A 24743-nucleotide genomic window follows, 5' to 3' on the forward strand; every position below is an offset into this window, starting at 1 on the left:
AACAGCATTTACTTATGCCATCAAAATACAATAATATTCAACAGGCAAGCTTTAAAGATTTTTAGGTATCCTTGAAAATTAAAATGAGAGACAGAAAGCACAGAAGTCTAAAATATAATGTACTTATTTTATGGGTTTATTTATAAAAATGTAAATAAATATCTATACCATTTCCAAGGGGCAGTTTATTATTTTTCCTGACATTCTGACACAATTTTTACCAACTTCTAAGCACATTAAAATCATTAGACGATTGAAGTATAGACCACAAAGGGAGATACCACATGGAAAATGTAGTAGGAAATTAGTAATGTTTTTATATATGCCTTATAAACTGGTCTAAGAACAGATGATTTCTGAGTGTAGGTACAAGGAAGTCTGTAAACTAAGCGCTTTACAGAATCTCACATTAAAAAAAAATAATCATAATCACTATGCATTTGATAAGCAAGTTTCTTCCTGCTATTTATTTGCTTCTCTCAAGAAAATTTGTACATGACAAACTATAAAATAATTAAATTGGACACAAACTGTAAAACAGGTTTAAAAAAAATAAAAATGCATGTAACGTGACAAAGCTTATGCTATGATGTTAATTTTCTGGGCTTAGAATCAGCTCTCTACAACATTAGTATATTTTCAGTATGTATATTTTCCTTTTAAATTTAGAAAAGAGAAACAGTATCTGTGCCTAACGTGTTAGCATTCTAATGCTCTCAGCAAAACTGAGTTTTCACTTAAGGTCAATAACATCCAGGCAAGATAATAGTGACCTCTGCTGCTGTTCTGTCTTGCTGGATGCATGATGAATTTTTATAATGCTGATCAAAGGAGAGAAAGTAGAATCGGAAGAAGGAGGAGTGAGTTGTTTATTTCTCTGAGACAAAAATGTTTCCACGGACATAACCTCAGGTAAACCACAAGCATGAACAAATGGCAGTAGTCAGTCCAGGCAAGATTTTAAAAAACAGGCTTTAGCCAAATCTGTTTAGTAAACAATAGGCTGAGAAGAACATACTTCTAATGAGGGCAGGGTCCTTCTGCCAAAATTACTTCAAATTTCTGTAGTTTGAGCTTTCACTTTTCAAACACTTTTTTCCACATTGACAAAAATTTTTCAAAGAGTTTTACGCTACAGAAATATTTTCTTCAACAAATCGTGCAGGTTCTAGCAGACCAGAATAATAATTCTGCAACCAAACTTAATCTAAAAAAACCTGGTTTTAAGTTATTCAGCTGTGACAAAAACACTGTGTTTTGTTTAATGATGCAGCAACAGAAAGCCACGTAATATTTCTGAATCAGCAGACCACTGAATTTAAAGAAAAATAATACAAACTGAGTGAAATTAAAAACATCTAAAGGTATTTATTTCAAAATTCAAAAAGACCAATGAGCATCTGGGGAATAATCAACTGAACACACATTTCAATTTACTGTGTTCATCCTGTTTTGGTGTTTGGGTTTTTTTGTTGGTTTTTTTTTTGTTATTGGACCAGCTACTGTATGTTGGCCCATAGGAGGCTAATAAATAAGGCTCTCCATTTTAAATTGACAGTTTTACCAAAACCAAAAAACAAACAGCAACTCTATTACATCATAAAAACAAAATCCCAAAATATCTATTTTGCCTGTCTCAATGGAAACAATTGAGCAAGTATTTGTTTTTTGGTCAATATGCTGAAGGCTGAATCTAAATATATACAGAAGTAAATTTAACCACCAAATTCTGGTTTCATTCTCAAAAATCATTTCAGAAAAAAAGACGAAATTTAAAATTCTGAATTACAGAATATATAATGTAGTATAGATTTAAGAATCTATTTCAGGGTAAAAAAAAAAGACACTATAGTATCCAAAGGAAGACTGTTTTTCATGACATTTGTTTTTACGTATCACACAAATTCTACTGCTGTAGTCTCCTGCTTTCCCTTCAGAAGTAAACTTCTAATAGTCTTCAAACTAAGATGTTCTTCACAAGAGAAATGCTATTGCAGGGTAATGGGTTTTCAGAAACACCTACAGAAATTGGACACTTGTTACCCATTTAGTATACTTTACCAGGATGTATTTACTTAGAGGGGTGAACTGAAACGAGACACAATCAGCCTCCAAGAAGATGAGCTGTTCTATTTGAGAGGGCTCTAGGATGGTGTAACATAGAACTTAAGAATGAAAAATGTTAGTCTGAGAAAATATACACCATTAACTTTTCCTAAACATTTTACAATCACTTGCCCCCAACCATATATTAAAACTAAATTATTATGACCTACAGGGGAAAAAGACCCCAAACAACCCACAAACAAAAAACAAAACTTACGCTATTTCTTTGGACAGCTGGCAAACTTCCCTCTCTCTCCCATCCCATCTAGTGGATAGCTTTGCAGTGTGGGAATCCGAGAAAATAATACTAAATTTTTAGGGTTCTGACAGACATATGATGGCAGGTTAAACTGGACAACTGAAACTAGTGTGAGGCTATATATGTATCACATGTGTCTAGACAGTTTTACCAAAACCAGGCATGTCTGGTCTGCTTTTGTACCACTTCCTGAACCCCTGCAAAATCTCAAGTTCAGTGGAAAAATGTCGCATCTGACTAGGAAGCTTCATTCCGTTTCAAGCTTAGGAGATGACATGATCAACCTTGCTACTAACATGGCACAGAAACAAAAACTAACTTCTATGCCCAAATAGGTACAGAATCTAGTCAGATATAGAGTATTCGTTGATCTGTCACACAATTTCTTTCTCCACTTGCTATAGCATAAAATCACCCAATTACCCTGTATCAGATCATCATCATCATAATTAGCATACTAACTATTATAAGGTAGGATCTTGTATTTTTTTTTTGGCAGCTGAAATGCTCAAGGTGAAGCTAACTCTTGCAACTTAATATTCAAAATTCTCTGTGTCCTGTAAACACAAAAAACAGTATTCAGTGATGAAACAATAAATTAGTCAACTCAAGAAATAATTCACTGCCCCAAAACACACCCATATAGAGCTGGTACAATATATACTTGGGAATAGTTATGAGTAAATTATTATATAGCAGATCAGTGCTAAAAGACGAAAATGAAGTTATTTTTACCAGTAATTTACAGTTGTGCATTTCTTCTGAACTTTTTGATATTAATCAGCATAGTCTTATGCAACAGGCTCTAAACACTGGTTTTCACAACAAATATCACGAAAGAATAGGGAAAAAAGTAGCAATTATGTAGTTAAGATTACTCAAATACAGAACTCAGGAAATTTTTTAAAACCTTAAAATCATTAGATGATCTAAACAAAAACAGAACTATTGTTTTGCTCTTAGAAAGAATCTGAAAGAACTTTAAACAGTTAAGATTAAAGGTCACATTGAAAATACCTATATGATCCATAAACCTTCTGTCTCTTGGTGGACATGGAATTCTCCTGGCATTAAAAACCCTAATTTCAGCTTCCCTCCTGGCTTTGAAATTAATAACTTTAGCTCTAGCCTAACATACCTCCCAAACTAATCTTTTCTGTGAAAATACTGGATCAGTGCAAACATTAACTGGCATGGATCTCAAATCCAGCCTGAAAAATCCTGGGATTAGATTGTAGGTGTCTGCAACACGGTGTTTAGACAGCATTTCAGCTTCAGATGACCAAGATCATATGGAACAACAGAAGTAATATAAAACCCAGTAGAGTAAAACCTAAGATCAAAACATTCCTTTCCTTATTTTAAGAATTCATAAAACTTGTATTTGTTGTGTATAATTTTGGAAAGCTTTTTCTATTGTAATCATATATTGGATGCAAAGCAGTCTTCACAAAATGATAGCTATAACATGACAACAGGTTGGTGGACTTGTCTGGTACAGAAGTACCACCTTTTCCTGCCAAGAGCATTTATTTTAGACTCTGTGATACAACCAGACATAGCTACTCAGCTGTACTGAAATGAAGTTGATTTCAACAAACATGCAGAGTATTGGAAAAAACAAAACACTGGGCAGGACACTTCTTTATTCCTCCAAATACTTGCTTTTGCATTTTTCTGAAATTTGCATTGTCACAAAACCCAAATGTAAGGCCTGTTATATGGGAAAGCAACTACACCGATTAGAAAAAAAACACAGGAAACTGCTATGTTATATCTAATAAGCAGATATGTATGAAAAATAGAGTAAGAAGTAACCAGGTCAAAAAAAAGGTTAGGAAAAGATAACTTGTTTCCAGATCCTGTTAAGTATTACTGCCAAACTGTCCACTGTTTTTCCAAGTAAACAGGTATTATTGAGTACTCCTTGTTAGTATCTGGAAGCAGGAGATGAAAATAATAATTGAAGATTAGGGCCTAAAACCCCCAGTTTTGGATGAAAACTTCTTTTCATAAGGCAGAAGCCTGAAGCCTTAGTTTTGCAAAAATTATAAGGATAATTGTATAATAAAGCAAAACACAAGGAAAATATTAATATAGAAAATTCAAGATGGAAATTCAGAACTGTGTTTGGATGAGACCCTGGTGAAAACAAATACTTCATGTTGAGAAGGTTCCTTTATTTTATGTAGCAAAGGCTTTGAAATACACAGTAAGGAAGAAACAGCTAGAGGTATTTGCATCTCGGTGGACAAATCACCACGTGAACGATCTGTAGGGACCTGAAAAAACCCCTGGAGATGTCAAACGAGGTGGTAAAAAACTTTTCTTCTATGGGTCTGTAATGCCAGTTTGCTCTGGAAACACAAACGATTCCATGAAAATCTGAGAAAACAACAATTTTTCCTTTGAAGTACCAAGACATTCAATTTTCTTGAAGAACTACAGATTAAGCCTTTGTAAGAGTATTTTAGGAAGATAATAAACTAGGGGTAACACAATTGATACTAACTGAAATCCTAAGCTAGTGGATCTATTTAGCAGAGCAAATATGAATATTCTCTCTTTGATCAATCATCTCTTTTGATGAAAAGACATAAAAATTCTTAAATAACAGATACAGATTTATCCATGGTTAGATCGAACAGCTAACTGTGGTAAAAATTAGACCCACAGGCCCAGGCTGAAGATGACTTCATAAAACCAGGAGTACACTGGCTGTGGATGTTATTTCTTTTTTCATGGTTACACTTAAGGAATGATACAGTAAAGAGTGCCATGAGGTCAAGGAGCTATCAGGTCTTGTGGCTGAGAGATCCTAAACTGAAAGAAAGATCTTGTTACTTTCATGTTGCCACTGGCAAATGTCAGCATAGGTGTTGAGGTTTCACTCCAGCCTGCACCTCAGCCCCACACAGCTGCTCACTCCCTCCCCTTGGTGGGATGGGAAGAGAATCAGAAGGGCAAAAGTAAGAAAACTCCCAGACTGAGAATAAAGATAGTTCAATAGGCAAAGCAAAGCTGTGTGCACAAGCAAAGCAAAACAAGGAATTAAATCGCTCCTTTCCATCAGCAGGCAGATATTAAGCCATTTCCAGGAAAGGAAGGTTTCATCACATGTAACATTTACTTGGGAAGACAAACACTGTAGCTCCAACATCCCCCCCTTCCTCCTCCTGCTTTCCCCAGCTTCTATTGCCGAGCAGATGTCATATGGTGTGGAATATCCCCTTGGTCAGTTGAGGTCAATTGTGCCCCTTCTCAAATTCTTGTGCACCCCAGCCCCCTCACTGGTGAGTTAGTGTGAGAAATAGAGAAGGCCCTGATGCTGTGCACACACAGTTCAACAGTAACGACCCTAAAAGAACAACTGCTTAGACAGAAGAACCCAGAAAAGAAGCTCTTCTGCATTCTGCTGTTGCAAAATTAGCCAAAAAGACCTGGACAAGGACATAGGCCCAGCGCAGAGAAGCACATGCTAATACTTATATTTGAGACCCTGCAAATCTAAAATTCTGCCAGCTCTTGGGGAACAAACAGCTTACACCCCCCAAAAGCCCCCTATTTTTCTCCTAATAAAAAGCCAAATGAAACACAGTTTACATGTAGTAATCAGACTCTTACTTCATGCCAGCATAAAGTTACAACTTCTAATTATTCTTTATGCCAATTGTCTCAACAAAAATGAAAAATGAATACATCACATTTCAAAAGGTAGATATTAGCATATACATACATATACTCCTAATGGAATTTCAAAATGAGATAAAAAAAGATTACATATACATAGGAAAGACTCTTCAAAATCAGAGAGGGTAACTAGGTCTCACGGTCCTTAAAATGTTAATGTCTGGTCTAGTCTAGGTTTGCCTAGAGATGTCTGCATTTCTTTTCAGTTTCTTTGGGAATTTCAATTCTTTGTCAGCCTATCAAATACTCTCAAAACCAGAAGTTTCATTTAGGCTATTTAAAATGTTAATTTTCTGTTGTTTCTACCACACAGTGTTTGTGAACAATAGGATTCCCTCTTGATATACTTTCCAACTCCAAATTAGTTTATGAAGTAAAAAGGTCTATCAGATTATCAAACTGGGCTGCTTTGCAAGTCAAAAATTTCCTCTGCTTTTACTTCATCCAGAGGGACCACTTCTGCATCACAGTTTACATAAAACATTTTTGCAATCTGCTTTTATGCATCAAGCACAAAGTATAGATCATACTACAGCTCTGCTTCTAAGTACAGATATAAACTCTGTATTTATAACTGCTCATTCTCATATAATTGAAACATTGTAACATCTTTATGTATACCTGCATGTAAAAGCACAGCTTCCTCATGTCTTCCACTTATTTCTGAGTTTGCCCGACACTTGCTAATTCTTGTATAAAAATAATAATGCAAGATAAACACAGAGTCCAAAGCTTTGTCTTTCATGAAGGTTTAAATTAGGCTCAACACTATGTTGTCAAGAGTTACCCCTAATAGTTGAGAAGTAACCTGCCTTCCAACTTGCTGTAAGGATAGTATTTTGGAGCTGGAACAGAAGACAGGGTTTGAAATTGGCTGCATTTGTCTATTTTTACGCAGAAAACCAAGACTACAAATATTATGATGACCCTCAGTAGATCTGCTTTATGGCAAGACTTTCCGACACTGACTAGGGCATATTCAGAACACACGCAATATCTCTGTGAAGTCTCTAAGCTCATTACATACACACGACCACAAAAGTCTACTATTTCTTAGTTAAATGAAGAGATTACTGTTAGAGCACTTTCTAATACTTTCTTCAGAAGTGCAGCATTTTAGGAAGCACTGCACAACTCTTCTCTTTCAGCACATCAAAAAGCAAAATGTATTCCTTCAATTGTCACTCTTAACCAGCTAGTTTCAGCCCTTGAAAGCTGTGGTCTAATCATTTGGACTGCCTTAACCAAGAGACTGAAGAGGAACCCAACATATCACATACTTACGTCTGGCATTTCTGTACAGTAGAAAAGGGTCCTGCAGCTGGAAATCAAGGTCTTTAGTAATAGGTTCTGTTCGATTTTCCATGCTTAGCCTGTTCATAATTGTGAAACCATGCCTGGGAGAAGCCGATCTGAAAATTATCAAGTAGAAATCAAATCAAGTCAAGAAAAAAAAGATATTACTAGAATTTCTTTGTCGTATAGTTCTCCAAAATTGTGGTTTTATTTCTAAGAGATACTAGAAAAAACTAATTTTGTTGCCAAGGAAGTAACAATTGATTCTTGCAGTGTTTTGTGCAATCCTTTTAATTATGGCAAACCCTACATCATGTATGAGAAATAACAGAAGCACCATTGGTCTCACAACAGCTAAAGAGAGTATGCCACAGTTGCAGCACTACCATTTGAGGTCCACTGATTTAGTCACCGCATAATCACATCTGCATGTGCACTCTCCAAGTTATAAGGCCTACAACTTCTGAACAGGCAAGATGTTACAAAATGCCACTCCATCCCAGACCACTACCATCATGTTGTTCAAACACCACCATCTACCCTGTAGTTTCTTGCTGGAGCAGGAAACAGCAATTAGAACAATTCAGGCATGGGCCAGAGCAAGTGTATTTTTTAACACTTAGGTTAATAATTGCAGACAGTCATCCCAGACAGGATTTTTCCATACTCTCTAAAGCATAAGAACAAAAGCGAGGGTGGTGAGACACTAGAACAGGTTGCCCAGAGCAGCTGTGGATGCCCCATCAGTGGAAGTGTTCAAGATCAGGCTGGATGGGGCTTTGAGCAACCTGATGTAGTGGAAGATGTGCATATGGCTCTAAATCATTATGTTCATTCATGGGTGTTACACTTCAAGTCACTTAAATGACTTTTATTAATGTCAGCTGTTAAACCTATCATGATCCTGAAAGGAAACATTACTTTCAAACCAAGTATGACAAAAAAGGAAAAAATGATGGCTAAATGTTTGGGAAAAGTGTCGTCTCTGGTAATTGCTAGTGTATGGATTTCTCTATGAAATCCAAAGCACAGGAACCAGCATTATAGGCTTGGAGTCAACAGAAAATTAAACAACAGTGGAACCCTTAACAAGAATCCTTGTTTGCAACAGTCAGTACTTCAAACAAACAAACAAACAGCCCACTTCCACTGGTGCTAACCCAGTTGGAAATCTGAGTTTTTGACCATTCCTCAGAATTTGCAAAGATGAGAGGCAATAAATAAGTCTGCTCAAGTAAAATGGTCACATTACTCTACACTGTCACAACAGTCATGAGAAGCAACAAAGGCAACACCCATGGTCTCCAACCTACGGTCTATTGGCATTGTCTTTTCCACCGGGCTTTCTCTGTTCAAAGCCACAGAAAATTAAAGTTAAAACTGATGGGGATGGCAGCATATGATATTACAGCTCAACCTGTTCCATACTGTTGCCTATAGGGCATCCAGGGTAGCCAACCTCTGCTGTAAATGGAAACTTCCTCAGGCAATAAAAAGAACAATGAAAGATCATAGATGCTAGAAGTGCCAGGTTACATGTTGTCAGTTCCAGAGTTTTAAAACCAACATACCAGAAAAAATACTACTTCTGGTTTTTGGTACACAACTACTGCTCCACTGCTAGCACAACTAAGGGCTAGTTATTTCCTCTTGTGCTGGTAATTATAATAGCATCTTATCTCCACTTACCTGAAAGCAGCTTAGAAAAATTACTGATGACAATTCTACTGCTGGTACAAAAGAGCTCGAAGGATTAAACCCAGCATTCCCACTTCACACAAAGCTCACAGTCTCTTGGGCCCCTCTATCACTTAACACATAAATCTCTCACCTTCTGAAAATAACCTCTTGCTTTCCGAGTTCTCCTACCAGAGAGATGTTGAAGAAAAAAGTTTCTGCTTTGGTGTCCCATCCCAGCAGCTACTGCAAGACCTGCTTACCTTACTATATTATTTTCCAATTTTAACAAGAGTCACAGGGAAATGCTAAGGCACTAACTTGGAAGACCAAACATAGGGCAGGCTTCACAACAGATCTAACATACATGCTAGAATAAATGCTCTGAAAAGCCACAACCAGAGCTGCTGCTAAAAGCATTAAAAAAAAACAAAACCAAAAAACAACTATCCAAAATGTTGGATGAAATATGCATAAAAACTTAATAGTCAGACACATGCAGTATGGAAGTTTCCTAAGTAGGGAACACAACACTTCGTAAGTTTTATCATTCCCTCACTTTAAGGAATATCTTTATTTATTTCACTATTTGTTTCTTGGGGTCTTTTTTGTTTTTGTTTTTGTTTTTTTTTTAACTGCAAATGCTACATCCTACTTAAAACAACGTAACAGTTTTCTATGGTTTACCCACATTAAGATTTAAATCACATTTGGAAATCTTCCCAGTGTTTTCTTCCCTGTATTTGCGTCTGCCAGTTTCAGTTTCCTTTCACCCTTGAACAAGGGGGAACATTTTACTTCATTCAGCCATGCTCCATCCCAGCTAGCTTTTCCATATCCACAGGTTTCACCCACAGATGTTAAAACATTATGTCCTCACCTTGTGTAAACAAACAGTGTTCCCTCCACGTCAGTCTTCTCCTGAAGAAAAGGAAAGTCAATGAAGTTGAAATCAGGGCAGCATTTTGCTAGCCATCAGTGTGCCCTCCTTTAGCTCTGTTTTAACAATATCATCAGTTACACCTCTCTCACCTAAGCCATGAAAAAATAACTAAACTCAACTTCATCGGCTGGTGGCAAGAGACTAGAGCTAGCACAGGTCACCAGGCAGCTGACCCAAGTTTTGTGACAAGATATGAAAAGGCTAAAGGCTCGACATCATGAGACTAAACACTGCGCTCAATTAATTCTCCGCTACACCCGAAGGTGTCACACAGGCCAGATCCAGGGAGAGGATTTTCCAAACGGTGCCTGCCCTCTGGGGTGACCCTCGGTGCCCGCCCTCCGGGGTGACCCTCAGGCCGGGTGAGGAAGAAACCAGCAACAGGCAGATTGTGCAGGTTCTTCAAACACAGGCCCTAAGCTGACCATCACAGTAAACCACGAACTACCTGCAAATAGCCAGAATGTTAAATTACCAAAAGATTCCCCAAATTAAATGTTTTTAATTTTAAATGGTCTTTTTAGTATTCGTAACTCCAACACTCTTTTACACTCATTTTGGTCTGTTAGAGATGTTTGAATGGCAGACGAGCTCCTGAGGCCCATGCCCTAGTTTAAACCCCAGCCTGTACAGCCCTAACATTTACGATAAAATTTTACAGCCCTGACCTTCACGATGGAACTTTTACAGCCCTGCAAGCCTTTGAAAACCCACTTCCCAGGCACCACGGGACTTCCCACAGTCCCCAGACAGCCTGAGCCAGGCCCAACCCCTCACCCATCTTGAGGGCTACCAGGGGCACCCCAGGACACAGGGCCAGGCCAACACCTGGGGCAGCCCCTCAGCACAGCCCTCACCGCCACCCTCCCTCACACCTCAGCCATGACAGCACGCACACCCCACTCCCTGCCCCGAGGAGAGGGGCGGGGCCTCCTTGCCGCCCGCCCCCTGCCCGACGCCCCGCCCCCTCCCGGCACAGGCGGGGCCACTTCTCGTCCCGCCCCGCCCCTCCCGGCAGAGGGTGCGGGGAGGGGCGGTCTCACGTACCCACTCGTTGGCGCGGTGCCCGAACGTGTAGAGCGCCACCTGGCTGGCCACGTCCACGATGCTGCTGATGTAGGGGTCCTGCTGCTGCAGCGCCGCCAGGCTGATGTCCAGCCCCTTGCCCAGCAGGGCGGCCCCGGCCACCGCCGCCGCCATTTTGCCTCCGACAACAACACAGGGTTCCTAGTAGGCGCAACTAATCCAACGCCGAGAGGAAGGGTGGCGGCTCCCACCCCCGCCTGCCCAGTCGGAGCCAGAGCGGGCGGGAGAGTCGGAGCCCAGCCGCCGCAATCGAGCGCCGAGCGCCGGCGGCTCAGGATTGTTGCCGTTGGCGACGGGGCAAGCTGAAGGTCGGCCTGGCGGGGCCCGCCCCGGCGCGGGAGGCACGGAGCGCCAGCCGGTTTCGCAGCCCCTTCTCCGGCAGCGACCCGCGTGCGGTGGCTGGTGCCCCCGCCGTGCTGTCACTATTCGTTTCCAGGCCTCTCCCTGCCACCGGGGAGGCCACAGACCGGCTTCCTTTCCAGAGTGGCAGCTGCGCGCCCGAGGAACAACATGGCGGGAAGCGCGGCCGGGGCGCAGGGCCTGCTCGCTGCGCCGAGCAGGGCGCTCCTGCGCGCCCCTTAGCCTGAGCAGGAGAAGATGTGGGGTGCACCACAGCACGCACAGCCTCGGGAGAGCAGGGGGGCATACGCAGAGGTGGAGCCGAAGGCACATAAGCTCGGCCTTACATGTGCATGGAAGCATTTGAGTACGCTGGGACTGTGCAACGTTAACATGTGTGTCTGTAAGGACATGGGTGCTCCCTGTGCCCTCAAACATGCACCACTGCAATGCGTGCCTAGCACCTGGCGCAGAAAGAGAAGTTGGCTCATCGATGAGTATACACAGCCTGTATTTGCTAGCATACCCTCACAGACTTCTGTAGGAACTTAAGGGAAAAAAAATATGAGTGCAGATTAAGCCATCATACAACCCTGGTACATATATATATACACACACATGACAAGCAGCTGAAACACAGACAAGCTCCATGATATGGAGATCCACAAACAGCAGAGGAACAGATGGACAAGACCATGAATTTAGTTACCATATTTTCCTGTCAGACACATATTTATTATTAATATATTGATATCAACAGTTTACAGAAAATACATGAACTTTATGTGGCATGAAGATAAACTCAATACATACATTTAAAAGATTTGCTTAACCATTCAGCCTGAACCCTCACAGAGATTTTTTTTTTTTTTTTTTTTTACTTCATCACCTCAGACCAACATAGCAATTTTAGGAGTTATCACTTTTTGTATATGGAAGCAGCAGAGCAATGTATTTCCTTCCAGAGAATGGAATAACTAAAGGCAAAGGTAATGGATGCTATCTTGTTTACTTGTAATATCCCCGATGCAATATATTTAAAAGGACAGAGAATTGATCTAGGGGATGAATACTGCCATTTTGTTTTCTTCCCTCCTTTTCATTCTAGGCCAGATGGAGCCTGTGGGATAGAGTGAGCAGTAGCATCTGCTCCAAGATCAAATGGGCAAGCCCAGATGAAGAAGCTTCTATAGTGTGAAATGGCGATAGGAGAGAACTGAGAGACAGCAAGCTGGGAATCATAGTCTTAAATGTAGGGAAAGCGCGTCTCTTGAGTGGAGTTAAGAATGGTCATGCTCTCAGAAAGGACAGAAAGATAGACTGTTCTTTGGGACTGAGGATAGAATATGTAGGTTCTGTGCAGCCCAGAAAGTCACTAAAAATTGGAATAAGGATCGACAGCTTCCTCTGCAAGCATACTGTGCAAGAGGAAACCTTTATACATACCCTTTTATTATAATCTGCCTCACTCTTCATTCCTCTTTTTCTAAAGCCACCTTGTTTCAGTTGGGGCTGTAATGAAACACAGCTTTAGAGTTTAGAAGTTTTAAAGTGGTTTTGGTATACTCGTGGAAGGAAAATGGCTCTAAGCAGTTCCATTGCAGACCTCTGGCTGACTTACAGATCCTGTAACAACAAGGAAGATATATGGGCTCATGATGAACAAGAAAAACTGCTGACATGCTATGGAAATGACCAAAGCAGAATGGCAAAAAAAGAAAAAGTAGGAAGTAGGAAAGTCACATGGCTCAAGTAGTGAACAGATGCACAATCATTTCTTTTTGCTGATCAGATAGTCCTCAATTCCCAGTTTCCAGGCACACCTAACTACATTCCTCCTTGTGTTGGAGTTTCTCATTCCCATCTCATATCCAATTCTTTGGCAATTCTCCTGCTTACAAAAAGTCCGGACTTGTCACCAAGGCATAGAAGTACCAAGCTCTTGTAGTCCCACTCCTGGAGTTTCCCTTTTCAGATGCCTTTGCTCCCTCTAACAATAATACTTAGAAAAAACGGTGCCCTGGGGTATGTTTGGTGGGGTTTTTTTTGTGATGGTGGGGAGAGGGTATTGCAAAGTCCCATAAGGAAAAATGTGTTATAGAAAATACGTATTTCAAAAGCTTTTAATTTGAACTGGAAATAGTTACTCATAACTGCTGTTGGGTAGGAGAAAGCAGTATACAGAATTTAGAAGATGTTATCAGCCCTGTTCCAACCAAAAAAGACGTTTGATGCAGAAATAAGGTGTCTTTCAACTTCTACAACTTGCCTTGTTTCTGTTGTTGCCCTTTTTGTCAGGTCAAGCACTAACCAACACTTGAAGCCTTGCACGTTTGTGATCTTAGAGAGACAGACTGGCTCAAGTGTGTCTTCTGCTCCCTTCTCTTGACATAGAAAGATTGTAGTGTACTGTTTCCTTGAGCTCCATGGAAGAAAACCCAACTGTGACGTTAAATATCTTGAAGTAGGCCTGTCAAAAATTTGCCTGTCTGTTTTTGGTGCCCTGTTTCTGGATGCTTCTTCAGTACTACCTTCCTCCTAGATTACTGCACCCCTTTTTGACATAGCTAGACAGACAGTTCCCTAGCCCTGTATTTTGAGTCAGTGAACCTGTCAAGCTTCTGATCAGGCCTTTTTATATTTTCTGTTGCACTGTGTTGTGGCTTCTGCTGGTTCCAGCTGTTTTGCTATGTAAGTGGGATGTAATTTCTCCTTCCATTTAGCCTGAAGTAAAGGTACTTAATAAAGCCATTAGTTCTGCCCTGCTTTATGGAATCACTTGATAGTAGGCTAAAAAATTTCCAATGAAACAAGATCTTGTTAAGAGAAGCAGTGTGAATTCTCACTGCAACTAAAAAGGTAAGGATGTTTTAGCAAAAATGTCACAGCTTAAACAAGTTAATTCTTTAAGCTGCAGTTATTTGCTTACAGTCAGTAATCCAGTAGTCCATAATAACATAATATGTTTATGAAACAAAATAATTTTCTAGCTTTCAAAATGTCATAATTTCATGAAGTATATAATTATAATGTTGCATTTCTGTCTTCCATCCACCTGGATACTATTCTGTTAACCCCCCCCAAAGACCTATGCCTTTGACATAGTATGAAAGGCATTTTGGGTAGGTAATATCCAGACCAATTTAGGGCAAAATCCATGCAGCGTGATGTTCCTAAGGTCTCTGTTAATAATAAACATCAAGATGGTTAGGCCAAACCTTTTCACAAGAATTGTTCAAACAGATATTAAGCCTTCACATTAAAGAATCTATGGTACTTGTAAAGACTAAGCTGTGCCTCCTACAGCAAATTACCAACACTGAGGATATTTTATGTGAAAATATTTGGTGGCACTGCTGGTCATATGCAACCCCTGTCGCAGGTCCCAGCCGTACAGTCCTGTCATTCTGGCACCTTGGTACTTTACTGGTGCAGGTGCATATGTGGCCACAGCGTGAACCAGTCAGACTGGGTAAATGAACTGATTGAAAAACAAGCATTCATACTGCTGCTGAGATCACAGCCTTGACTGGCTGTTTTCCTACCTGTTCACATTCAGTCCTTTCTCTGAGCAGCAATTTTTTTAATAAACAGCAGGAATCACTTGAGCAAATGTAGTGTTGAGCACCTCATTTGCTTCCCTTCCTCATCTCCAGCCCCTTTGGAGCTGTTACTGCATGGTAGTTGCCTTTTCCTTTTTATTGATTCCCCAAGGCTGCCATAATTTTCTTCTCACTGTGACTGGTGGCATCACTGCTGCCCTGCTAGCAGAAAGGGTGCTGAGGCAGCATTAATAAGCTCCTCTCATCCATACAGGGCCACTTGAATATCTTTGCGTGGTACTTTCCAGCATGCCAGCTTCCTGGGGAACAGTGGGTTGCTCTTGTGGAGCCAGGGTGATCCCACAAGGCTTGGTTACCATGTTCCACATATTTCTGGGGATGTACTTGCAACTTTGCAGCATGGTAGCTCTCACCACTTGGGAACTAGTGCCCCTGTGGTTTGTGCTGAAGGCTAGCTGCATCCCTTCCCAGACACTTGAAACGTACAGTTTTTCCTGCCCACATTTATTACAGCCTCTCAGTAGCTAGCATTAGAGTGCTTTCCTCATGCTCAAAACTTGAAATTGCTGGTTATACTGTTGGACCACTTCTGAACTCCAGTCCTAATGGTTAAAGCAATTTTAGTCTTTTTGTTAGTGATTTATTACTTCCTAAAGGTTCCTTAACGAGTATAGGGTCAGAATATATAGTTTCATCTGGTGCAGTTATTAAAAAAATATCTCTCTGCACTAAAACTAAATCTGGTTACTTTCATTCCATTTCAAAACAACTCTCCTTCCTGTCCCCAAATAAAACCCAGTGCATGCACATATGTGTCTGTAATGTTGCTCCCTGGTAAAGTTTATGAGACCATTTTGAAATTTTCTGCAAATGTTGGTCCACACAAGAATGAGATAGTATTCTTTGGCATTGTTTGTTTTGAAATTCTGATATTATACATACCATGTATGGAATAATTAACTATAATTTACAATGATTCAGTTGAAGGTTGGTTTTATTCTGCATACAAGAGCCTTACCAAAAAATCATTTCTTTCCTTGACTTACATTTTGCTAAGTGATTCTCATAGTAAGAAACTCTACACTTTTTCTTTTGCTGTACATTTATTTGCAAGATACTGAGCTTTGCCTTTTTTGTATGCCCAGCTTCTGCTACTGGCCTAGCTGGAGGAGAACTAAAGGAAAGTTCCCTACTATTGTTAATTGAACTATAGTTTTTTCTTTCTAACTTCCTATGTAGATATTCTTCTGGAGTGAAGATTTATTTTTGATTTAGCTTTAGCCACTTTTCAAAGGGCATAATCTGAGCTAAAAAAAACCCCAAAAACAACTTAATACCAAGAAAAGACTATTTCAGGAGGAGGAAGGGAGAATCTGTACCAATATAATTGCTTTGAATGATAGTGTTATACAGAAAAAAAAATTGTTTCTTGTGTACATTTAATCAGTAAAAACTCTGATTTTTATCAGCGTTAGATTTTCGGTGTTTTAGGTGACTGTATGATTTCAGTGTCTTATCTTTCAGTGTCTTATCTTTCAGTAGAGCAGAAATGAAAAAATGATAAACCTAAAAAAGACTCTTCTGCATGGAACATTTTTTCCCAGTTATACTAGTTGATAAAATACAAAGATGTTACCTTTATTCACAGACTTTGCCTGACTTCTATAACTATACAATTATGAGTATGATTCTGTCAGATCTTTTAATAAAATTCTAGATTACATCCTCCAGCCTCTCCCTAATGCTGAATGTTCTAAACATGCGTTGCTGATTTTCCTGCTGTACAAAGTAAAAATACTGTCAAAACTTGATGGCTTTTTTTCACCTTCTTTATTTATTCAATGTAGCAGAAATCACTGACTTCCTTCAGTAATATTTCTCATAAGGTTTAATTTCACAAGTTCCTTTACTTTCACCCACACACAACTTTACAGGTAAAAAAATTGAAACTGGATTTTACTATGAGACGACAACCATTTTGGGGTCGGTATTTGAGTTCTTCAGTGATTTTATTACCACAACTATATGTGCTTATAATAAATAAAATATTGTTGATAGCCAGTATGTTATTGGCATCCTGATAAACTGCCATAAACTCTTTCTATCCATCAGCTTCATTCTTTGCAGTTGATCAGCTAGACAAACTACCAAAATACTGATGAGGATAGGGCATTCCTGCTGTTTCCCATAGGTTAATAAGATGTAACAGTAATTATATCTTACCAAAGATAACATCTTTCCAACCACTTCTTTCTGGTAATCACCATTTAATTTGGCAGAATCAAACACCTGTAGCTCTAAAAGAGCTGTTTTCCAACTAGTTACAGAGAAGATGGCCTCATTTAATTAATTCCTAATATGAAAAGTTCCATTAGATAATTACATGAAGTCAGGACCTCATTTTTACACCTCACCTGGCATAGGAGCTCTTGATGTATTAAGGAAATGGCATCACGACAAAGATGTGCTACTGTTGCTGCTGTGAAGAAGCTGGTAGCAAGGCTGGAGGAGTACTGGGGCTGAGACTAGCCAGGGGGGCTGGGATGGGGTGCATAGCGAGTTGTGCCTGTGGTGCTAAAGTATCTTGTTAGGAAAATGAGTTCTGTAGGTCTAAATCAGCTTTTCTTTTTAGTTAATTGATGAAGTGAGGAGGAGCTCTGAATAACTGTTACACCTGTAGCTGTTACAGTGTCACTTTATTAAAAGAATTTGCATTATTACTGTCTCTACCGACAGAAGTATCTTCTTGGGTTTTGTTGGGGGGGGTGGGGGGGTGGGTGTTTTTTTATGAATAATGTTCGTGTTTATTGAAGACTAATGAAGGATTTCATAGCTTTAGACATAGCATAAGTGAATGAAGTTAGAGTGTTGTAACAATACTGAATTCTAGAGAGCTACAACAGATAAATGATGATATAAGGAAGGATCCTTCAAACTAAAATAACCAAGCAAGTCAAGTGGGGTTTCTGCATCAAATATTCCCCCAATATTTTTGTATTTTTGATAGCTGCTCATGAAAATTGCCATGGGGAAATTCTTGTGGTGCTGATGGCTGTTTCATATCTGTTCCTGCAGGTGGTAAGAGTTTGTGAAGGTTCTCACAAATGTATCTTTTGCAGTTAAAGTTAGGCTTAAAAGCTATGGTATATGTCTTTTAATGTGAGATCACCTAATTTATAGTACCATGATTTTTATGGTTTTGGTATAACACTTTGGATGATCATTTTTATTTTTTACTGGCTCTATTTGGCTAGAAAATATCAATGATCAATGAAGTAATTGTTTTAAAGTAAACTTCTGTTCAAACTGATAACTGACTTTTTTCTTTTGTTATGCAGCATGTTGTAATAAGGATTCACGACTACCTCCATGCTTTAAATGCAATTACTTGCTTCTTCCTGAAACTTAGGAATGCTTCGTTTTGATTTTATTTCTTCAGTATGGTTATTATTTGTGCTGCTTGAGGCTTCTATGGGAAGAAAGGAGCTCAGACTTGTGTAGCAGAAGATAAAACTTGATAACATTTGAACTGTTGGAAATAATGAATGCAGTCTATCCCTGGTTTTTAGGAGGGATGGATTTGGGCAAAGACACCTTCCAGCAGGCAACCAATAGAATATTTAAGCACTTTGAACAAGATTTTGAAGTGGATACTAAAGGTATTACCACCACAAACCTCCAGTGGCTATCTGAGTCTGGGTTTATTACACTTGTGTGAATTTGTTTCTTCTGGTGAATTCTGAGAGCTGTGAAAGCATTTGGTAGTCCCTTTCCTACAATCTGATCTTGTCATTTTCTGGTGATTCTGTGCTATGTCTTCTGTCAGATTAAATTTACAGGCATATTACCTTGCTTGACAGAAACGTGAAGTACTTGAATTTTTCAAAGAAAAACTTCCACAACCAGTAACAGGCTGAGGCTTATTTCTTCCTCTTATTTTTCCTGCTGGTTTGCCCAAATGTGTTAATTTTGTTGTCATCCTAAATTAATTTTATAAATATAATCCTCAGCTGAACTTGCTTTGTGATCTACAGTGAAATTGCTGTGTCACTTAAGCACTAGTAAACCTAACAAGACCATGTAAAACTGAACAGGTTCAGGATATTTTTGTGAAGGTGCTTCTGGTATTTACTCTTGACTTACTACTCGATTATAAGGAAAGATCTTTCTGAAGCAGTTTTATGTGACTTTGTGGGAGTTCAGTTATTAACTTATTAACAGATCAGATAATATAATGTATTTCATGGTGCTCTCGCAATCACAGAATGTTTGAGGTTGAAAGGGACCTCTGGAGGTCATGTTGTCCAATGCCCTCAAGCAGGGCCACCTCGAGGAGGTTGCCCAGGACCTCTGATACTCCAGTGAGGGAGATACTGCAACCTTCTTGGGCAGCTTGTGCCCATGCTTGGTCAACCTCACAGTTAAAAAAAAAAAAAAAAAAAGTGTTTCCTGATGTTCAGTGTGAGCCTCCTCTGTTTCAGTTTGTGCCTGTTGCCTCTTGTCCTGTCGCTGGACACCAGCAAAAAGAGCCTGGCTCAGCCTTCTTTGCACCTTCTCTTCAGGTATTTATATATATTGTTAAGATACTCATGAGCCTTCTCTTCTCCAGGCTGAACAGTCTCAGCTCTCTCAGCCTCTCCTCATGGGAGAGATGCTTCAGACCCTTAATTGTCTTTGTTGCTCTTTGCTGTACTCTCTCCAGTATGTCCATGTCTCTCTTGTACTGTGGAGTCCAGAACTGGTCCCAGTACAGCAGGTGTGGCCTCATCAGTGCTGAGCAGAGGTGAAGAGTCACCTACTTTGACCTGCTGGCAATACTTTACCTAGTGCAGCCCAGGATACCACTCACCGTCTTTGCAGTGAAGGCACATGGCTGGCTCATTCAACTTGGTGTCCACCAGGATCCCCTGGTCCTTCTCTGCCTAGTTCCTTCCATTGTTGAACTTCATGAGGTTCTTGTTGGACCATTTCTCCAGCCTGTCGAGGTTGCTCTGGATGGCAGCATGTCTCTGGTGTGTCAGCCACACCTCCTAGTTTGTGTCACTTGCAAACTTGCTGAGGATGCACTCTGTTAAACAGGAGTTTAACATCTTAACTCCTTTAGTCCTTATTCTAATTAATATGATTCCCACCCCTTTCTGGTGCAAGGCCCAGGATGTTTGGTTTCATCTCTGACTCAAAAAGAAAAAGGGTGTGTAGGGGGTGGGGAGGGGAAGGAGGGAGAGAAAATGCATGAGACAACTTGGTAGTTTGGATATTAAGGAGAGAGAAACATTGGGAAAGAACTAGTGATAGTATTGCATTATTGTTGGTATGATACGTGAGCATACAGGCTGGGAAAGCAGGGTGCATGTGCAGTCACAGCTGATGAGATGAGAGGACAGAAGAACAAGGAAGAACTGGGATGGATTACAGGAAGCAGAGCTGAGCTGGAGCAAGACCTGCCATGGTGGAGTGGAAAGCAGGATTAGCATGTGGGCAAAACTGAAGGAGGCTTGCAGCTGGAATGAGACACCTGCTAGGAAGAAACTTAAATAGGAAGGACAGAGCTGTGTAGATCTTGGGGCAGAAAAATTCAGGTAGACTTTTATAATTGGAAATAGAGTAAGAGGAGTGTTTAGAGGTTTTGATAGAATGAAATGCTGATCACAAGGATAGGTAAAACAATGTGCCATAGTTACTGAAAACTGCCCTTCTGTCTGCCACAACCATTTTTTAGGTCACTTTAATTGCTACTTGTGACATGACCTAGTTGGAAGTGGTTGCTGTTATGGAACAGAACGTATAGAGACTCTTTCCTCACGCAGCACTGAGCAATTAGGAACCAGATACAGCATCACATACATTTCAGTGGCTCTGTCACCGAGTGGCTTCTGATAGATACAAAACAACAGGCCTGCTTGAGGAAGAAAGGGACATGGATTTAAGAGTTGTAGAAGTTGGTTGACTGTCAAGAGAAATGTTGTAATGATTGATGACGCGTTTAGGAAAGGATAAAACCTGCTAGAAAGCATCTCTTTTCCCTACAACTTGGCAACAGTTGCCACAAGATGTAAAAGCCCCCTATACAGTTCCAAAAGAGATAACAGTCTAACATTTTCAAATGTTTTAGTAGCACTAATTCCCACTGATAAACAGCAGTTACGTTGTATCCTAAAAGTAACTGTATCTCAATGGAGACTGCTGTTTGAACTGTGGTTTAGGATATAGGAAGAGGAAAGGGCACTGGGTACTACCTTTAAAATTCTATCTTGGATATTGCTGTTTGCAAAAATTATATAAACTAAGCTGTTTTGTCTGTTTTGTTGAGCTTTAGGTAGTATATGTATATGTGTTTGTATTTAAAAAAACCACCAACAAAAAGCCAAAACAACAACAACAAAAAACCCACAAACACCAAAGAACAGGCAAAGGAGAGGGGGGCTCATTTAACTTGTCACTAAAAATTTCAAGCAACGAAATGATGTAAAGCTTTTCTGAAGTTTGATTTCCTCTAGCATTTGGTTATCTATGTTAACTCCATCAGTGATGGCACAATTTTCATTCAGTGTAAGTGAATAAGATGGCTTAGCTTGTGGATTTTTCCTTTCACATGGCAAATCCATCTGGCTATGCTAGGAGAGAATTATAAATGTGTTAAGTTTGTAGTTTCATTGATTCTCAGGTGTCCTGTGGTACTGAGGAATATGATCTTTGTTCTGTGAATGAGAATACTGTTCTTAAACTGCTACAGTAACAGAAAAAAAAAAATTATCCGAAATTTGCCTTTTCCATGAAAGTGACTCTGAACAGATCTTTGATTTCAGTCTAAAATAGTAGCAACAAGAATGAAGATTCCACAGCATTTCTGGGCAACCTGTTCCAGTGTTTTACTACCCTCATAATGAAAATTATTTTCCTTATTTGTAACTGGAATAGCCTTTGTGACTGGTCTGCTGCCTTTCATCCTCTCACTATGTAACTCTGGCAAGAGGCAGGCATCAACTTATCTATACTCTCCCCTTGAATACCTGAAGACAGCAACAACGTCTACCTTAGTCATCTGTTCATCAGGCTTAACAAGCCCAGTTCTCTCAGCCTGTCCTCATATATCATGTGCTTCAGCCCTCTAATTTTCTTAGAGGCTCTGGACTTCCTCCAGTATGTTAATATCTAGTACTACATGGGGTACTCTGGTTATGGTGTCACAGAATGACTTCCCTGTGATATGCTGGCAACATTATTGCTAATTAGGTCCAGGATGTGGCTGGCCTTCACAGGCAGGGCATGCTACTTTCTCATTTTCAGCTTGTTGTCTACCAGAACACTGGGTCCTTTTCTGCAAAACTGCTTCACAGCCTCTACTGGTACATGGGACTATTCATTCCAGGTGCAGGATTTTGCACTTGGCATTGTTGAACTTCATGTGGTTCCTGTCTGGCCATTTCTTCGACCTGCTGAAGTCCCTCTGGATAGCAGCTCTACCTTCCACCATACTGACTTCTGCCCCGGTTTGGTGTCATCCAGAATCTAGCTGAGAGTGCATTCCTTCTGATAGTCATGAGTGTTAATAAAGGTGCTACACAGTATTGGCCCCAGTTTCAATACCTGAGGGACATATGCCATTAGTAGTTGGCCACCAGTAGACTTTACACTACTGAGCACAACCTTTTGAACATGCCAGTCTGGAGAAATTTTCATCCTTCTTACTTATCCAGTCCACATCTCTATAATTTGACTACTAAATATTATGGCAGACTGTCAAAGGCTTTGCTAAAGTTGAGGTAGGTGATGCCCATTACTCGTCCACTTGTTCATGGAGCCAGTCATCTCACCATAGAAGCCAGTCATCTCACCATAGAAGCCAGTCGGGTTGGTCTGACATGATTTGCCTTTGGTAAATCTAGTCTGGATGTTCCTTTTTGTCCTTCAAGTGTTTGAATATGGCTTCTGGGATGACTGACTCCATAATCTTCCCAGGAATTGAAGTTAGGTTTACTGCGCTATAGTTCCCTGGGTCTTCCTCCTTGGACATGGGTGTGATGTTTGTCTTCTCAGTCATCAAAAACCTACTCTGATAGTCATGACCTTTCAAAAATGAGTGACCTTGCAGTGATGTTGGCCACCTCTCTCCATACCTTCAGATTCAGCTTGTGTCATTCCAAGGATCTGTGTATGTCCAACTAGCTTAAGTGCTCCACTTCTGCAGACTGCCACTGGGCTCAGAGACCTGGAAGGCCTAAAGACAAACCTTACTAGAAAGGAAAAAAAACCCAAAACACAATAACACTCCAAAAATGTAAGGCAAAACAGGTATTGAGTACCTTAGCCTTATCAATGTCCTTTGTCACTAGTGTCCCTGCTACATTGAGCAGTGGGTCCAAATTCTTCTCAGCCTTCCCTTTGCTGCCAGTGTGCTTACAGAAGCCCTTCTTGCCTTTCATATCTTTCACTATTTCTAGCTCCCTCTGAGGTTTCGATTTCCTTACTCCATCCCTGCATTCTTGGGCCTTCTCTGTGTATTCCTCCTGGGTACTCTGTTGCTGCTTCCACCCTCTGCGTACTTCCTTTTTCGCATTTGAGCTCAGATGGGAGTTCCCTTTTCATCCATGCTAGCTTTCTGCCATGCTTGCGTCACTTCTGCCTACCAGAACAGCCTGTTCCGGTGCACTGAAAAGGGGGTCCATGAGGACCAGCCACCTGTCCTGGGCCACTTTGCCTTACAGAGCAGCCTTCTGTGGGATCCCACATAGCACATTCCTAAACAAGCTGACATTTATCCTGAATTCCAGAGCTGTGATTCCAGTATTTCCCTTGCTCACTTTTTTTCTGGATGTTGATCTGGGGAATATCATTTGCTGCAGCCTTAACCTTCACATCACCCAGCTGTTCATCCTTTTTCATGAGCAATAAGTTGAATGCCTCTCCTAGTCATCTCATTGATAATCTGCATCAAGAAATTGTCATCAACATCTTAACATGATTATTCATGAGGAGGATTTGATTTCATGAAATGTCTAGTTCAAAATTACAGACTAAAGAAGTCTGAGTAAGTTTCCAAAACTACTGGATAATTATCCAGACAGAACCGTTTAAAGCTCTCCCACTCCGTACATTAATAGGAGCCACAATATTCCCATGCTGGCTATGAGGGGAAAAATCAATATCAGCAAATGTACATTCATATTGATTTATCTTCCCTTTTGGTTTTCTAATTTAGTAAAGGCTACTAATGCAACATTACATAAAGATTCTCAGGAGAGTAAAAAGGCTAATAAGATCAGGTATCACTGTTTGTTCTGTGGAAGTGAACTGACTACTGTACGTAGTCAGCTGTTGAATTGCCCAATACAGGAAGGCCACTGTGTACTTTTGAGCCATGTATCAGAGGGCTTCATTACAGGGAAGTGGACTAAAAGGAGACATCAGAATGACTTTTTGGAATGCAGGCCCAGCATGCTGTTAGGATATGCATGTTAGAGAGGAGATGTCCAAGGAACCAAATTCTAAGAATTTTTTTCACATAGTATTCCAAGAAATGTTGTACTTGTATTTGAATGTCCTATTATACACATCTGTTCAGACCAATTAGTAACCTTTATCAAAGTAGGTTGGAAAAGGGTTTTCTGGTCATGTCCAAACTCATATGCAAATATTTGATTTTTAAGATATTATTTCATGTATTGTATGTGGAAAAAGCAATGCATTAAGAAAATGATGTTTGCTTTGCTTAATCATTCTAAACAAATTGAAGGGGGGGAAGTGTTCTTGTAATTTGAAAACTGAAATTTATGACTGTCCAGAA

The 24743-nt window shown here is 40.0% G+C and overlaps 2 protein-coding genes across 2 annotated transcripts in view; one reads left to right on the forward strand and one right to left on the reverse strand.

Moving 5' to 3' along the window:
• The window catches only part of DCP1B (decapping mRNA 1B), a 47269-nt gene extending 35726 nt beyond the window's left edge, over nt 1–11543 (reverse strand). The window contains exons 1-3 of the mRNA XM_055807492.1: nt 11019–11543; nt 9909–9949; nt 7340–7467 (exon numbers count right to left, since the gene is read on the reverse strand). Of these exons, the coding sequence (XP_055663467.1) occupies nt 7340–7467; nt 9909–9949; nt 11019–11171 (322 nt within the window). The 5' untranslated portion in view covers nt 11172–11543. The remainder of the gene's footprint in view (nt 1–7339; nt 7468–9908; nt 9950–11018) is intronic.
• The window catches only part of CACNA1C (calcium voltage-gated channel subunit alpha1 C), a 493845-nt gene that overhangs the window by 4175 nt on the left and 464927 nt on the right, over nt 1–24743 (forward strand). The window lies entirely within an intron of this gene.

This window comes from Falco peregrinus, chromosome 6 (assembly GCF_023634155.1).
Source record: "Falco peregrinus isolate bFalPer1 chromosome 6, bFalPer1.pri, whole genome shotgun sequence".
Classification (NCBI taxonomy): Eukaryota; Metazoa; Chordata; class Aves; order Falconiformes; family Falconidae; genus Falco; species Falco peregrinus.